The sequence below is a fragment of the Macrotis lagotis genome, chromosome X (assembly GCF_037893015.1).
Source record: "Macrotis lagotis isolate mMagLag1 chromosome X, bilby.v1.9.chrom.fasta, whole genome shotgun sequence".
Lineage (NCBI taxonomy): Eukaryota > Metazoa > Chordata > Mammalia > Peramelemorphia > Peramelidae > Macrotis > Macrotis lagotis.
In genome coordinates this window covers 482,838,632-482,856,361 of record NC_133666.1, presented here as the reverse complement: position 1 = coordinate 482,856,361, position 17,730 = coordinate 482,838,632, and the positions used below count along the sequence as shown (strand labels likewise).

The 17,730-nt window shown below is 34.7% G+C and overlaps 1 protein-coding gene across 4 annotated transcripts in view; it reads left to right on the top strand.

Moving 5' to 3' along the window:
• The window catches only part of TMX3 (thioredoxin related transmembrane protein 3), a 154,669-nt gene that overhangs the window by 67,556 nt on the left and 69,383 nt on the right, over positions 1-17,730 (top strand). For all 4 annotated transcript variants that reach the window (XM_074202512.1, XM_074202510.1, XM_074202511.1 and 1 more), the window contains 2 exons: positions 15,302-15,431; positions 16,676-16,744. In XM_074202512.1, the coding sequence (XP_074058613.1) occupies positions 15,302-15,431; positions 16,676-16,744 (199 nt within the window). The remainder of the gene's footprint in view (positions 1-15,301; positions 15,432-16,675; positions 16,745-17,730) is intronic.

Here is a 17,730-nt window from a genome sequence, read left to right as displayed (position 1 = left end):
TAAATCAGAAACTTAATTTGCATGTATATGTTATACTTTTTGCTACAGAAGCAGTAATAGAAATATAGTCTCTCTAGAAGCTTAAAATCTACAAGTGACTATCATATGCATATTCATTTATGGGGAACTAACTGTTGTGATGATGAACTGTGTAAATTATTAGATCAAATATTAATATGGATCTTTGTTATATTGACAATTATTTTTTTCTTTTTTAATTTTTTTATTAAATATATTATTTGAGTTTTACAATTTCCCCCCCAATCTTACTGCCCCCCCCCCCCCCCCCCACGGAAAGCAATCTGTCAGTCTTTACTTTGTTTCCATGTTGTACCTTGATCCAAATTGGGTGTGATGAGAGAGAAATCATATCCTTAAAGAAGAGCCAAGAAGTCTAAGTGGTAACAAGATCAGACAATAAGATATCTGGTTTTTTCTAAATTAAAGGGAATAGTCCTTGAACTTTGTTCAAACTCCACAGCTCCTTATCTGGATACAGATGTCACTCTCCTTTGCAGACAGCCCAAAATGTTCCCGATTGTTGCACTGATGGAATGAGCGAGTCCTTCAAGATTGATCATCACTCCCATGTTACTGTTAGGGTGTACAGTGTTTTTCTGGTTCTGCTCATCTCACTCAGCATCAGTTCATGCAAATCCCTCCAGGCTTCCCTGAAATCCCGTCCCTCCTGGTTTCTGATAGAACAATAGTGTTCCATGACATACATATACCATAGTTTGCTAAGCCATTCCCCATTTGAAGGACATTTACCTGAGTTCCAATTCTTTGCCACCACAAACAGGGATGCTATAAATATTTTTGTACAAGTGATGTTTTTACCCTTTTTCATAATCTCTTCAGAATATAGATGCAGTAGTGGTATTGTTGGGTCAAAGGGTATGCACATTTTTGTTGCCCTTTGGGCATAGTTCCAAATAGCTCTCCAGAAAGGTTGGATGAGTTCACAGTTCCATCAGCAGTGTAATAGTGTCCCAGATTTCCCACAACCCTTCCAACAATGATTATTATCCTTTCTGGTCATATTGGCTAATCTGAGAGATGTGAGGTGGTACCTCAGAGAAGCTTTGATTTGCATTTCTCTAATAATTAATGATTTAGAGCATTTTTTCATATGGCTATGGATTGCTTTGATCTCCTCGTCTGTAAATTGCCTTTGCATATCCTTTGACCATTTGTCAATTGGGGAATGGCTTTTTGTTTTAAAAATATGACTCAGTTCTCTGTATATTTTAGAAATGAGTCCTTTGTCAGAATAATTAGTTGTAAAGATTGTTTCCCAATTTACTACATTTCTTTTGATCTTGGTTACAGTCGTTTTATCTGTACAAAAGCTTTTTAATTTAATGTAATCAAAATCATCTAATTGGTTTTTGGTGATGTTCTCCAACTTTTCCTTAGTCATAAACTGCTCCCTTTGTATAGATCTGACAGGTAAACTAGTCCTTGATCTTCTAATTTGCTTACAGTATTGTTTTTTATGTCTAAGTCCTGTAACCATTTGGATCTTATCATGGTAAAGGGTGTTAGGTGTTAGTCTAATCCCAGTTTCTTCCATACTAACTTCCAATTATCCCAGCAGTTTTTATCAAAGAGGGAGTTTTTATCCCAATGACTGGACTCTTTGGGTTTATCAAACAGCAGATTACTATAATCATCTCCTGCTTTTACACCTAGTCTGTTCCACTGGTCCACCACTCTATTTCTTAGCCAATACCAAATAGTTTTGATGACTGATGCTTTATAATTTTAGATCAGGTAGGGCTAAGCCACCTTCTTTTGTACTTTTTTTCATTAAGCTCCTAGCAATTCTTGACTTTTTATTTCTCCATATGAATTTACTTACAATTTTTTCTAACTCATTAAAGTATTTTTTTGGAATTTTGATTGGTAGGGCACTAAACAGATAGTTTAGTTTTGGTAGAATTGTCATTTTTATTATATTAGCTCTACCTATCCATGAGCAGTTGATATTTGCCCAGTTATTTAAATCTGATTTAATTTGTGTGAGAAGTTGTTTTATAATTGTTTTCAAAAAGATTCTGAGTCTGTCTTGGCAAAGAGACTCCCAAGTATTTTATATTGTCTGAGATTATTTTGAATGGGATTTCTCTTTCTAGCTCTTCCTGCTGTGTCTTCCTAGGCATATGTAGAAAAGTTGAGGATTTATGAGGGTTTATTTTATAACCTGCAACTTTGCTAAATTGCTAATTGTTTCCAGTAGTTTTTTGGATGATTTCTTGGGATTCTCTAGGTAGACCATCATGTCATCTGCAAAGAGTGAGAGTTTTGTCTTTCTTCTCTAATTGCTGAAGCTAATACAATATTGAATAGTAGTGGTGATAATGGGCATCCTTGTTTCACCCCTGATCTTATTGGGAATGCCTCTAGCCTCTCCCCATTGAATATAATGCTTTTTGTTGGTTTCAGATAGATACTGCTATTTATTCTAAGGAACAGTCCATTTATTCCTACACTCTCTAGTGTTTTTAGTAGGAATGTATGCTGTATTTTGTCAAAAGCTTATTCATTATCTATTGATATGATCATATCATTTCTGATAGGTTTGTTTTTGATATAATTGAGTATACTAACAGTTTTCCTAATATTGAACCAACCCTGAATTCCTGAAATAAATCCTACTTGATCATAATGTTTTATCCTAGTGATAACTTGTAATCGTTTTGCTAAGATTTTATTTAAGATTTTTGCATCTATATTCATCAGGGAAATAGGTCTGTAATTTTATTTCTCTGTTTTTAACTCCTCCTGGTTTAGGTAACAGCACCATATTGGTTTCAAAGAAAGAGTTAGGCAGAGTTCCATCTTTCTCTATTTTTCCAAAGAGTTTATATATAGAATTGGAACCAGTTCACTTGTGAATCCATCAGGCCCTGGAGATTTTTTCTTAGGGAGTTCAATAATGGCTTCTTGACTTTCTTTTTCTGAGATAGGGTTCTTTAGGTATTTAATCTCTTCATTTAACCTGAGCAACTTATATTTTTATAAATATTCATCCATTTCACTTAGATTATCAAATTTATTGGCATAGAGTTGGGCAAAATAATTCGAATTATTACTCAATTTCCTCCTCATTGGTGGTGAGTTCACCTTTTTCATTTATGAAACTAGCAATTTGGTTTTCTTCTTTCTTTTTTTTAATCAAATTGACCAGAGGTTTATCAATTTTATTGTTTTTTTATAATACAAACTTTTGGCTTTATTCAATAGTTTTTTTTGCTTTCAATTTTATTAATTTCTCCTTTAGTTTTTAGAATTTCTAATTTGGTATTTAATTGGGGATTTTTGATTTCTTCTTTCTCTAATTTTTTAGTTGCATGTTTAGTTCATTGATTTCCTCTTTCTCCAATTTATTCATGTAAGCATTTAAAGCTATAATATATCTCCTGAGAGTTGCTTTGAATGAATCCCATAGGTTTTGGCCTGTTGTTTCATTATTATCATTATCTAGGATAAAATGGTTAATTCTTTCTATAATTTGTTTTTTGGTCCAGTCATTTTTTAAAATGAGGTTATTCAGTTTCCAATTTGTTCTGGGTCTATATCTCCTTTGCCCAATATTGCATATGACTTTTATTGCATTGTGATCTGAGAAAGATGTATTCACTATTTCTGCCTTTCTGCAGTTGATCATTAGATTTTTATGTCCTATTACATGGTCAATTTTTGTATAAGTTCCATGTACCGCAGAGAAAAAGGTATATTCCTTTCTGTCCCCATTCAGTTTCCTCCATAAGTCTACCATATCTAATTTTTCTAACAATCTATTTACCTCCTTAACTTCTTTCTTGTTTATTTTATGGTTCGATTTATCTAGATCTGATAGTGGGAGGTTGAGGTCTCTCACTAGTAGAGTTTTGCTGTCTATGTCTTCCTGTAGTTCTTTCAGCTTCTCTTCTAAGAATTTGGATGCTGTCCCACTGGGTGCATATATATTCAATATTGAAATAACTTTATTGTCTGTGGTACCTTTTAGGAGGATAAAGTTTCCTTCCTTATCTCTTTTAATGCTTTTTTTGCCGTTTCTTTCAGATAAGGATTGCTACCCCTGCTTTTTTTACTTCAGCTGAAGCAAAGTATATTTTGCTCCAACCTTTTACCTTTACTCTATATGTATCTCTTTGCTTCAATTGAGTTTCTTGTAAGCAGCATATTGTAAGATTCTGGTGTTTAATCCACTCTGCTATTTGCTTATGTTTTAAGGGAGAGTTCATCCTATTCACATTCAAAGTTATAATTACTAATTCTTTATTGCCCTCTGTGCTATCTTCCCTCTGTTTATATTTTCCCCCCTTCCCCCTTCCATATTGCCCATTATTTTGTTTCTGAATACCACCCCCTTCAGTGTGTTTGCCCTCTTATATCACTCCTCCCCTTTCTTTCCCTTTTCCCTTTCCTTTTATTATTTCCCCTTTATTCCCCCACTCCCCATCCCTTTCTCTGTCCCCCCTCCCCTTTTCCCCTTTTAATACTTGAAAGGTTAGATGTTTTATAAGTTAACTGAGTATGTGTAGGTTGACTTTAAGCCAAGTCTGATGAGAAGAAGATTCAGGTGTTTCTGCTCTGCTCCCTTCTTCCCCTCTATTACCATAGGTTTTTTTGTACCTCTTAGTGTAATGAGATTTATCCCCTTCAATCCCCTCCCTCCTCCCATCTCTTTCCTGTCCCCCTTTTTAAGGAGGTAGTGTTTTTTTAGATCATTCTATCTGAGTCATAGAAAATTCTAAATGTCTGTCACTTCTAGTTATGTGTATTCTATCTAATAGAGTTAAAGTTCTTGAAAGTTATTAGAGTCTTTCTCTCAAGTGGGGATAAAGCCAGTTACATACCATTAGATAGCAGTCTCATGGATAAATAATGAATGTACATCATTTCTGTCTAGGTATATTCTCTCTGTCAGAATTACAGTTCTCAAGATTTATGAGAATCATTTTCCCCATGCTGGGATATAGCCAGTTTCAACTTACTGGATAGCAGTTTTTTTTTCCTTTTATCGTCCCCCCCCCCCCGCTTTTTTTTTTTTAACCTTTTCATGCGTCTCTTGAACCTCCTGTTTGATGTCCAAATTTTCTGTTTAGCTCTGGTCTTTTCATCAGGAATGTTTGAAATTCTTCCATTTTGTTAAATGTCTATCTTTTTTCCCTGGAAGAGAAGGCTCAGCTTTGCAGAATAGTAGATTCTTGGCTGCATTCCAAGCTCCCTTGCTCTTCAAAATATCTCATTCTAGGCCCTTGGATCCCTTAATGTTGATTCAGCCAGGTCCTGTGTGATCCTTACTGTGGCTCCTTGATATTTAAATTGTTTCTTTCTGGCTGCTTGCAGGATTTTCTCTTTTATCTGATAGTTCTGGAATTTGTCCACAACATTCCTTCATGTTTTCATTTTAGGATTTTTTCCTTGAGGGGATTGATGTATTCTTTCAGTATTTACTTTGCCCTCCTGTTCCATGATATCAGGGCAGTTTTCCATCACTAGATCCTATAATATTAAGCCCAGGCTTTTTTCCTCTTCACTGTTTTCAGGAAGTCTTGTAATTCTCAGGTTGCCCCTCCTCCATCTGTTCTCAAGGTCAGTGGTTTTGTTGAGGTATTTTACCTTTTCTTCTATTTTTTTTCTATTTTTTAAATTTTGTTTAACTGGCTTTTGCTGTCTCATGGAGTCATTCTGCAGACTCCAGTTTTTGGGAGGAGGAGTTTTCTTCATTAATCTTTTGCAACTCTTTTTCCAGTTGGTCAGTTCTACTTTTGCAAGCTTTCCATTTGACCAGTTGAGGTTTTGAGAGAATTATTTTCATTTTTAATTTGCCTGATTGATGATCTGAGAGATTTATTCTCCTTTTGTTTTTGTCCAATTGTGCTTTCTAAGGATTTGTTTTCTTGTTGCAAGGTATTAATTGTCTATCCCAAATTTTCCAGTTGATTTTTAAGCTCCTTCCTTATTTCTTTAAGGAAGTCTTTCTGTGCTGAAGACCAAATTGTATTCTCCTCAGACATTCTAGGTCTTTGTGAATTTTAGGGACTTTCCCTTCCAAGTATTTTTCTATGGATCCACCTTTCCACTGACTCTTCTTCATTTTGCTAAGACCTTGAATTGTAGAGGGGCTGGTTCACAGGGACTTGAAATCAGTAGAGGTTTTACTCACTGAGTCTAATTTCTCTGGCTGGCCAGTAGGAGGTGCCGGTTGCTTTCTCTGGGGTGTCTGTGACCTTGATTGAAGCCTTCTCCCTTTGCTTGAAGGGAGGAGTTGGAGCTATTGAATTCTTTTGCTTTCAATCAATGGTGCTCTTTACTCTGGCCTGAGGTCATTCCTCAGCTGGGCTGGTTCTTCTGCTCACACACCTGGGCCTGAGGCAGAAGTAGTCTGCATTTGTTTGTTCAGGGAAGAGGTCTCAGCTGTAATGGAGGCATGGACTCTTGAGTTCCTCAGACCAGAGGAGCCTAGGGATGGTGTCCACAGCTTTCCTGCACTGGAACTCTCCCCCCAGCCCTGTTAGCAAGCTCCAGAGGGACGGCAGCAACACCCAGTGCCTCTGCTCCCTAGCTGACTCAAGCCCCTGCCATCTAGTCCCACCGCTGATCCAGCAGGTCTGGCTCTCCAGCCCTCAGACACCAGTTCATCTGCTAATCTGGTTGATCCAGGGCTGATCCTCCCTCTGAGCCCAGTCTCACCTGCCTGAATTCGGCCAGTGCTGCTAAGGGAGACAAATCCTGAGGTAGATGTTCTTTCTCTTGGCTTTTCTTTCAGGGTTTTGTGGGTCGGATTTCTGTTAAGAGGTTTAATTCATATGATAGATGGGGAAAGATCAGGAGACTTTAGAACTGTGCCTGTCTTCTCTCCGCCATCTTGGCTGGAAGTCCTATATTGATAATTATTTAGTAACCTTAGAAGAGAGAGGGGACATTAGAGCAAAAGATATTTTTGATGTAAGTCAATAAAGGGGTATACTGTGGAGGATGAAAGGTGAATGACTGAGAAAAACAAATGTTTGATCTCCCATGCCAGTTACCTAGCAAGAAGTTTTGACACAAAATACAGAAGGAGACATAAAAATTAATTACTCAAACTAGGCCAATTAAATAAAAGGAAAAAATACAGCATTAGGTAATCTGAATTCTAATTAGATGAAAGATTAGGGAAGGGGTGAGTAAACGGGTACAATTACCTGAATTCAGAAAAAGAAATGTCCCTTTGCCCTCGAGTGTTTTCAAATAATCAAAGAAACATAGAAACGATCAGTATGGACTAATTTTCACATAAGACATATGGGTTTCTTGAGATATACAGTCATAATAAAATTCTGCACCTCTGTTTTGAATCTGAATGGGTTTCTTGTCAGTATAATCTAGACTCTTGTTAAGGGTCTCTAAGCAGCAGAGAAGACTGGTATAGAGCATTTGTCTTGGAATCAGAAAGATTCATCTTCTTGAGTTCAAATCCAGTTTCAGATATTTACTATGTGGCTCTGAGCAAGTCACTTAACCCTGTTTGCCTCAGATCCTCACCAATAAGATGAACTGGAGAAGGAAATGGCAAAACTGCTCCAGTACCTCTGCAAAGAAAACACCAAATGAAGTCACAAATAGTAAACATGACTGAAATGACTCAACAAAAAGCAGGAAGGGGGTGATTTAGTTTCCCAGTCATGCTAGGCTACAAATACAGTAAGTTTTTTTCCCATTTTCCAAATTTAAATACTTGCTTATCCTAATCTCAAGTCCCTCCATTTCCTCAGTAATTGATCAGAGTAATACCACTCATTTTAGCAATCTCACGAAAAGTGACAAAGAAGAGATTATAATATGTTTTATTAGTAGATGTTCCATTATTTCTTTCACTATAGTTGTCTCTTTCAATAATTTTTCATGGCTTTATCATTTGTGTCATAAAGACTAATGATAAGGGAAATAAAATTTTCCAGAATGAGTTGAAAGTATACACAAAAGAGTAGGTAAAATAAAAAGGGCCTAAAGTTTTACATTCCAAATTCTTACCCTCCCTCCATTTTTCCCTCCCCTCTCCTTGAGATGGTAAGCAATAAGATATAGGTTATACCTGTGCAATCATGAAAAATACTCCATATTTTGCACAGAAGACTCAAAAGAAAAAGAATGAAAGAAAGGGGAAAATGATACACTTCAGTCTATAGTCAAGCAATATCAGTTCTTTCTTTGGAGGGGAATAATATGCTTTATTGTTAGTCCTTTGGAATTGTTTTAGATCATTTTATTCCTGAGAATAAATCATTCACAGTTCTTCATCTTCTTGTTACTATATTCAGTGTTCACCTGGTTTTGTTCATTTTGTTTTGGTTTATGTAAGTCTTTCCAAAGGTTTTTTCCTAAAGTCATCTTGCTTGTCATTTTTTATAGGACAGTAATAATCCGTTACAATCATATATCAGATTGTTTAGTCATTCCCTAATTGATGAGCAGCCTTCTATCTTAACCACCTCAAAAAAACCTGCTATAAATAGTTTTATTCCAATAGGTCCTTTCCTTTCTCTCTCTCTCTTTATATCTTTCTTTCTCCATCTCTTTATATCTCTGTCTCTTTCAACATATTTTTATGGCTTGTAGGACAGGAATGGGAAATTTTTTTTTTCCTGCCAAGGGCCATTTGGATATTTATGACTTCATTCGCCTGCTGTATGTGGTCAAAAATTTAATTAATTCACCACTAAAAACTACTTCTTGATTTATTGAATTTCAAATCCCATCCATGATTTCCAGACTACAGGCCTTATGTGTTCAGTGGACCTGATGTTCTCTGCCCATGCCTTATGACATAGTTCTAAATTGCTCTCCAGAATGGTTTAATAAGTGTACAACTCTGCTAACAGTCTGTGAATGTGGGGGCAGCTAGGTGGCATAGTGGATAAAGCACCGGACATGGAGTCAGGAGTACCTGGGTTCAAATGCGGCCTCAGACACTTAATAATTTCCTGGCTGTGTGACCTTGGGAAAGCCACTTAACCCCATTTGCCTTGCAAAAAAAAAAATAAACTCAAAAAAAACCAGTCTGTGAATGTAGGCAAGTCTCTTAACTTCTTCAATCCTCAATTATCCCATCTGTAAAATAGGGAAGATAATTGTTGATTTCTTTGTTGCAAAGCTCAAAGTAATGCATTTAAAGTTGTACTGTCATTGAAAATGTTATTATTTTTTTTTTTTTTTGCAAGGCAATGGGGTTAAGTGGCTTGCCCATGGCCACACAGCCAGGTAATTAATTATTAAGTGTCTGAGGCCGGATTTAAACCCAGGTACTTCTGACTCCAAGGCCGGTGCTCTATCCACTGTACCCACCTAGCTGCCCCAAAAATGTTATTTTTTAAAGAAGCTTTCCATAGAATACCAATTTCATTGTATTAAATGCAAAAATTTTGTAGAAACAATTCACTCATTTGTCTTGTTGACAAAACAGAAACTTTTCAGTGTTCACTCATTTTTACAGTAAGGAAATTTGTTATTCACTACAAGAACAGTTTTTCTTTTAATTTCAAAGGAAGTACATGATTTTACAAAAAAGTAGAAGCTTGTACGATTATAGTGATCATGGTGAGAAAGATTTGTTTCACACATGGATCTGCCTTCAAATGATTATTCCCTTCAAAGAAATACTCTACTATAATCTTCCCAATTCATCTCTAAGAGCATAATCTATTTTAAAGGAATCTGACATCACCAGGTAGTAGAAGCAGCTGGTGATCCAGTGGAAGGGAGTACTAGATTTGAACTCAAGAAAACCTGAGTAGAAATTCAACCATAGACATTTAGTAGTTGTGTGGCCCCGACCAAATCATTTAACTTCTATGTGCCTTACTTTCCTCATTTGCCAAATGAGGATATCAATAGAACCTTGTTCAGAGGACAAATGAGATATATTCAAAAATTTTTTAACAGCTATTTATTAGAAATTGCAAAATCTTGCATTCTTTCATTGAACATTTCTTAACTGACAAATCTGTTTAGGTACCAAAAGTATCAGAATTTTTTTTAATTACTTTTAGAATGCTTGACCAAATCTAATAAGAAGAAAATTTAATTAAAATAACTGTATATTGTTTCAACTGAGCATCTGAAAAAGAAATTGCATATATAAGTGGGAAGATGTGATTAGATAACAATTTTATTTCCCCCACATCTGGACATTCTAGGATAAATAAGAGACAATATGGCAGCCAAGAAAAGTAATGAAGTCTTAGTGTCTACAACAATGGAGGTAACAATTCTGCATTGTTTTGTTTTAGTGAGACTAGATCTTGAGTTTTGTTTTCATTTTGGAGTGCCTTATTTTAGGAAGGAAGTAATTAAAATGTAGTGTCCAGAGAAGAGAATCCAGAATGATAAAGAACTTTTAGTTACTACCATTTGATTCTTAGTTAAAAGAATTGGATATATATTTTAGCTCATTTAAGACAGGGTTTAGAGCAAATATTTAATTTACTGTTATGTGGGAGGTATTAGCCTTGTTTTAATTGTCCATAGAGGGCAGAACTAGAAGTAATAGGTAAAAGTTCAGAAAGGAAATTTTAGACTTCATGAAAAGAAGTGCTTTTTTAAAAATTGGGGCTAGGCAAAAAAAATAAAATGAGTTACCTAAGAGAGATATTAGTGGACTCTCACTTTTTTAGGGAAGCAGAGGCTGGATATTTGTGAGATCTGTGTATTGAAGATTGTTGTTAAGATTATTGTCTTTAGTTGAAACTTAAATATTTGAAATCAAGTGTTTTAATTACATCAAGTTAATCTTTGATCGAAGTTCCATTCATGAAGTCTGGATAATAATCTAAAAATGTAGAATAAGAAAAGATGCGAAATCTACATATGAAATGTTGAAATTTAGGGTCTTGGAGTAATAATTCCTTTTTTTAAGTTAAGTTCTTTTTTTAAAAAATGGAAAGTTTCTTAGAACATAAAAAGTTGATAGAAAAATTAAACATAGAAGAGAATGTTTATGGTTTTTGTGAGACTTATTGATTTTGTTTTAAAAATAATTTGTACAGAGCACTAGCATGATTTTTTCATTTTTGCATATCAGTAACATGGAACACAGTATAATTCATTTAAAGTAAAACTGATATGCCTCTACAAAATGAAATTACTGTCTTGTAAAGAAATTACAGATTCTGGTTCTGAGTCTTTAATTTGATTGGAATTTTTATGTATGTGATTAAAAAAGAGGACGTTAAAATCTTAATTTAAATTTTTAAAGAATATAATCCTTTCAGAATAATTGAATTTAGTTTTTTCCTGGATTTTTTTTCTTTCTTCTGTTTAGTCTTGGGTCCTAATCTATTCCATCAGAAGTGGAATTTCATAGATTAAAACAAAATAAACATGAATTCCAAAAGACATTAATAAAAAATTCTAAGCCCTTCATAGTAATAACAAAGGCTGATTTATAATATTAAAACAGTATTAAATTAATATATTATTTATATGTTTTTAAGTTTGCCCAGGTGTATGTAGGTATATGCACCCATACACATTTGAAATTGAAGCTTTCAAAAGTTGTGATTTGCTAATGATCAAATATCTTTTAAGTTTCAGAGACAAAATTTGAGTCCAAGTCTCAAGTCCAATGTTTTTTAATCCTACACCAGGCTTTTTTGGTATATAGAGGATAGTTTCCAGGTCAGAAGAAGATTAGAAAACTTGTCTTTTTAATTATGATCAAGAATTGGGCATTAATGATTTATTATTCCATAGATTATTATTATATAGATGATAATGTGATAATTTGATGCTATGCACAATGAAAACACTTCTATGCTAATATCAAATGCTTAAAATAAGGAGAAACTTTAATTTGTAACTTGTGAGATGCTTTATAATTATATCTTAGGTGTGTATTATATTTTTTCATGATGCAAAAATTAGTCCTGGAGAAAAGTTAATCAAAAAATTCTTGGGTGATTCACATTAAGAATGCTTTTTTACCAGGATGGTTTTGAGTCAAATAAAATAATTATATATCTCTCAGTCCAGTGCCTGTCACAAATGAGGCACTATACATACACATGCATATATGCATGTGTGTGTACAAAAACATATTACATTTATTCTAACTATTAATATTGTTGTTATTATTAGTTTTATAGTTCACATGCTTGCAAAAGCAGTATTGTCTGGAAATACTACCAAATTATCTGACTGATTAAATCTTTAAAAATCCTTTCAGTAGTTGAAATAGAATTTTGAATTTGTAACAGAACTTAAAATTTAACTAGTCTGAAGTCATGATTAGGTTTATATGAGTTGCTGATGTTGTAATTATTATTATATATAAGGAAGTTGGTACTTAGATAAATTGATGTGTTCAAGTTCAAGTAGCCTCTTGAATGGTATACTGGAACCAACCTCACTCAAGTTGTCACCTTAAGTCCTTGGGGCTTTTCTTTATACACCCTTTCTCCCAGTGATCTCATCATCTCCCATGGATTTAATTGTTATGCTTATGCAAAACTTCCAAACTGTATATATTTAAACTTAATCTTTTTTCCTTTTCTCATTTGTTCTAACTCTGTTCTGGATATTTCCATCTGCTTATCTCATAGGCATCTCAAACTGGCCATCTTTGACATTAGGGACTTTTGTTTTTGTATCATTAGCACTTGGTCCTTTTTCCTTTGTACCCTGACTTGTTTCACTGGTGTGGAGAACTCCCACTGAGGAGATTCTGTAATGTAAATCTCCATATTGTAGTTGTTTTTTTTTTTTTTTTAAGTTTTTGCAGGACAATGGGCTTAAGTGGCTTGCCCAAGGCCATGCGGCTAGGTAATTATTAAGTGTCTGAGGCTGGACTTGAACTCAGGTACTCCTGACTCCACGACTCTATCCACTACTCCACGACTCTATCCACTACTCCACGACTCTATCTGCTGCACCACTTAGCCACCCCCACCATATTGTAGCTTTAAAAGTCATTAAAAACTGAGAGATTAAATAATTTACCCAGAATTATGCTCAGACTGTGTCAGAAATGCAGTACTTGAAAACAAAGTCTTCTGATTCCCAGACCAGATTTCTCTACCATATCCCATTCTGCTTTTTATTCTGTTGCATGTTGGGTATTTATTAAATGCTTCTTGAAATAAATTGAATTTACTATGCCACAAGTCAAACTTATTCTTCTTCAAACTCATGGACAGCTGGATGGCACAGTAGATCCAGCACTAGACCTGGTATCACAAAGATCTCTTTTGAATTCAGATCTGGCCTAAGACAATAGTTGTCAATCTGGACAAATCAAGTTTGTCTGTTTTCTCATCTGTAAAATGAGCTGGAGAAGGACATGGTAAACCACTCCATTATCTTTGCTAAGAAAATCCCAAAAGAGTTAGACACAACTAAAAAATGGTAAGAAAACTATACCCTTTGTATAATTTTTAATTCACTTTTTAAACAGACACCATAATGTTTTTAATTATCCTGATTCAACCATCATCATCATTCCTCTTCTTCCCTAAATACTTTTCAATTCATATAAATTATAGTTCCACCATAGCGCTTTCGTTTTTACTCTACATTTTTACTCTACTTCAGTCATGTGACCAGCACCCTAGTTCAAAAGCTCATTACCTTTTACTGTAGTATTGCAGTATTCATGCATTATCTTGTTCCATTGCAATCCATCCTCTACACCGACTGACAAAATGATCTTAAAATACTGATCTAACCATGTTTCCCTGTTCAAAGAAGCTTCAGTTATTCCCTATTGTTGCTCATAAAAATAAACAATTCTTACAGTTGCCACTTAAAGTCCTTCATAACATAGCTTTCACTTTCCCTACATGTGGCTTTCCTTCATGCATTCTGAGTGCCAACTAAATTGGCTTACATGCAGTTCTGTGAACTTGGAATCATTTATTTCTTGGAAGCATTTGGTGGCTGCAATTGAAAGTGTTTTGACTTTCAGTTGTACATTTGAAATCTGTACAATTGAAAGTATTTTCTGTCTCCAGACTAAGGGGACTTATATTCAAATAAAACCTCTAACATTTCAGTTTCCTTATACTCAGAATCTCTATGTGACCTTTAGGTCACTTTCTGTTCTGCACCATTGAACCATTGAGTTATTTTCTTTATAGTAGTAGTTAATTATTAATACTACCACTTTGCATTCTTATATGTCTTGTTAAGTTGAACTGAATGAAAAATAGCAGAAACTCTTTTTTCCCTTATAAATTATCATTTAGGGCAAAGGAGAAGAGAAAAGAATTGTCTTATATAGAAGTAAAATCATTACTGTTTTTTTAGTCATGTCCAAATGTCCAAACCCCTTATTTGGGGTTTTCTTGGCAAAGATTGGAGTGTTTTGCCATTTCCTTCTCCAGCTCATTTAAGTTTCAGGTATTAATCTTAATCGTAATTTTAGTTAATTCAATAGATCCTTCAAGACAAAGGAGGGGAGTAGTTTTCCACTTTGCATTTCAAATGTTTTCCCATTTTGACTTCATATTTTAGCTAAAAATTTTTTTCACTTAGTCTTTTTTGAGTAATTATCAAATTCATTGAAATAGACTTGTCTGATTTATATTATGATAAGTCAATCAGTAAACTACTAAGGGAGACCTTTAAGAATTCTTCGTATATTTCTTAAGTAAAGATGTAGCTTATCCAGATTCCGGTGAACTATTTTTTTATATAGGCCAATTTGTGAAACTAACTGAAAGTTACTCAATTTTGAAATATATATTTACAGAAGTAAAAGACCTACATTGTATTTGTCTTAAATCTAAGAATAATTAGCCTAAGATTATGTTTATCTTCAACTAAAGTCTTAGTGTTAGGATACTTACTAATATTTATTAAAAATTATTTAATGTTGAAGTATGAAAATTGTAAACATTGTTTTGAAAGGCAGGCAGTACCTAGTTTAAACATGACAAGATAAACTGTTTGGTACTTATAGTCACCTAAATGTAGCATCTGTAAGCCTAATACTAAGTTTTAGTAGAAGTGGTGGAATTATAGTGAATAACAAACCGGTCTTGAACCCAAGAATAGCAGTGTTCAAGTCTTTCCTTTGAGGCATACTACCGGAGTGACACTGGCAAGTTAATAAACTCTCACTTCTTCATGCAGCTAATTTGTATGACAAGCTGCCAACTTGCACTGAAATAAAATTTGTTCATCTGGGAGTTCCCTGTGATGCCAATGAAATTGCAAGTCTGGGTCCCTCTGTTTACTAACTTTTTGTTCGTTATAAATGTTCTATGAATTTCTATATTTTGACCACTTTTTTCCTCCACATTTTTAGTGAGTTGAGTGTTCCAACTGTAGTTGCAATAAATACTTCAAACCATCAGTATTTCCTGCCAACCAGACATATTGAGAGTCCTGAAGATGTGATGCAGTTCATTAATGATATTTTGGATGGCACTATAGAAGTAAGTGACTTAATTCAATTTAAATAAAATTGTAAAACTATTTGGTCCCTCTAAAGAGTTTGGTAAAGAATAGCTATCGCTAGTTTTTTCTTAAGCCTCTTCCTGTAGCATTTGAAACTGAATCTTCTTTTGCTTCTCAATATTGTATCTTCCTTTGGCTTCCATGACTCTTTATTCTCATTTCATCTCATTTTCTGATTGCTTTCTCTTCAGCTTCCTTGTTACACATAGGAACTCATTTTTAGAAGGCATTTCAGAGGCTGTCTATTCCAATCCAAAACAGAATCTCTGTAATATTCATTATATAAGTAGATAACTAGCACTTTTGCATGAGAAGTTCCAATACTGGAACTGCTTCCCTAGATATCTACTTTTAGTTTTGATAGTTAGGAAATTTGCCTTTATATCAAATCAAGTATTATTTCAAACTCTGTCTTCTAGTCAGATTTAACAAATCTAATTCATCTACCATAGAACTGCCCTTTATGTTTTTCAAAGCACTTGTATCCTTGATAAATCTTCTTTTCCAGACTAAGACCCCTGGTTCTTTTAACCAGTCATTACTATATTTCCCCATGTATAAGATGCACCTTAATTTTGGGGCTTGAAATTAAAAAAAAAAAAGTTGCATAAAGTTATTAACTCAAGTTTTATTCATAAAAGTCATACAAATCCTCATCACTGTCAAAACCCCCATCCGCTAGCTCATTTTCATCTGTGTTTGATTGACATTAGGAGAGACTCTGACTGTTCTCATGCCTGTGTTCTGGTCTCTGACCACAAGCACCCCCTGGGCAAGTCTGGTGTGTGAACACATGCTTAGTCCATTCTGTTTCATGACCCTGAAGCACCAATTGTGTCCTCCTTTGAAAGCAGTCGCTTCTTTTTCATCAGGAATTCTTCTGGCCTCATGCTTTGCGGACATAAGAGTACCAATTGCTCTTTGCTCTTTAATCCATCTCTTCAATTCTCTCTTTAATTCAGTTCATTTGGCTGACTTGCCTCTAATGACCTTCTTCTGCCATGACATTTTCAGTAGTTTCTTCTTCTCTAGCATTGTTTTTTCAGTTGGAGGAGGACCAAATTTAACTTCAGCAGCATGATTTCCATTCACTTTTGAGGTTTTTATCATTTGAAATTATCTTCTAGTAACAATTTTAATATGATATAAAATGAAATAAGTGGAAAGGTTAACATTTTGTGTCTCTTTTTTAACTTATTTTTTTTTTTTTTTGAAATTTCAGGCCAGAGGTGGTGATGGAATTTTGCAAAGATTGAAAAGAATATGTTATGATGTCAGGACTACTGTTGTGGTAAGTATTTGGGAGAAAAAGTAAATAATAATGGAAGATAAATAGATATTTATGATTCATCCAAAGTACAACCTCATTTTAGTAAAAACTAGAAACAAAAATGAGTAGAAGATATATTTTGAATTAACCACACCTAATCTGTTCAGTGGACAGCTAGTTAGCACAGTGGGTAGTGTGCCAGGCCTGAAGTCAGGAAAATTCATCTTCTTAGGTTCATATCTAGCCTCAGACACTTACTTGCCATGTGACCTTGGGAAGACAATCCTGTTTGCCTCAATTCCTCATCTGTGAAATGAGCTCAAGAAGGAAATGAAGGGGTGGCTGGGTGGCACAGTAGATAGAACACTGGCCCTGTAGTCAGGAGTACCTGAGTTCAAATCCAGCCTCAGACACTTAATAATTACCTAGCTGTGTGGCCTTGGGCAAGCCACTTAACCCCATTGCCTTGCAAAAAAACTTAAAAAAAAAAAAGGGAAATGAAAAACCAGTCCAGTATTTTTTGCCAAGAAAACTTAGAATGGGAGTCACAAAGAGTTGACCATAATTAAGACGAATGAACAGCAAACCATTGAATATTTTTATTCCCAAATAATCTAGGAGCAGCTAGGTAGCATAGTGGATAGAGCATCAGCCTCAGAGTCAAGGGGACCTGAGTTCAAATCTGGCCTCAGTCACTTTTTTTTTTTAAGGTTTTTGCAAGGCAATGGGATTAAGTGGCTTGCCCAAGGCCACACACCTAGGTAATTATTAAGTGTCTGAGACTGGATTTGAACCCAGGTACTCCTGACTCCAGGGCTGGTGCTTTATTCACTGTGCCACCTAGCCACCCCTTGGTCTCAGTCACTTAATACTTAGTTGTTTGACCTTGGGTAAGTCACTTAACCCTATTGCCTTGCAAAAATGTAAGCAAAAATCTGGTCTTGAAATTCACAGTTACTTCTAAGGACTTGTATAAGATAAAAGAATTAACTGCAGTCCTTCATATT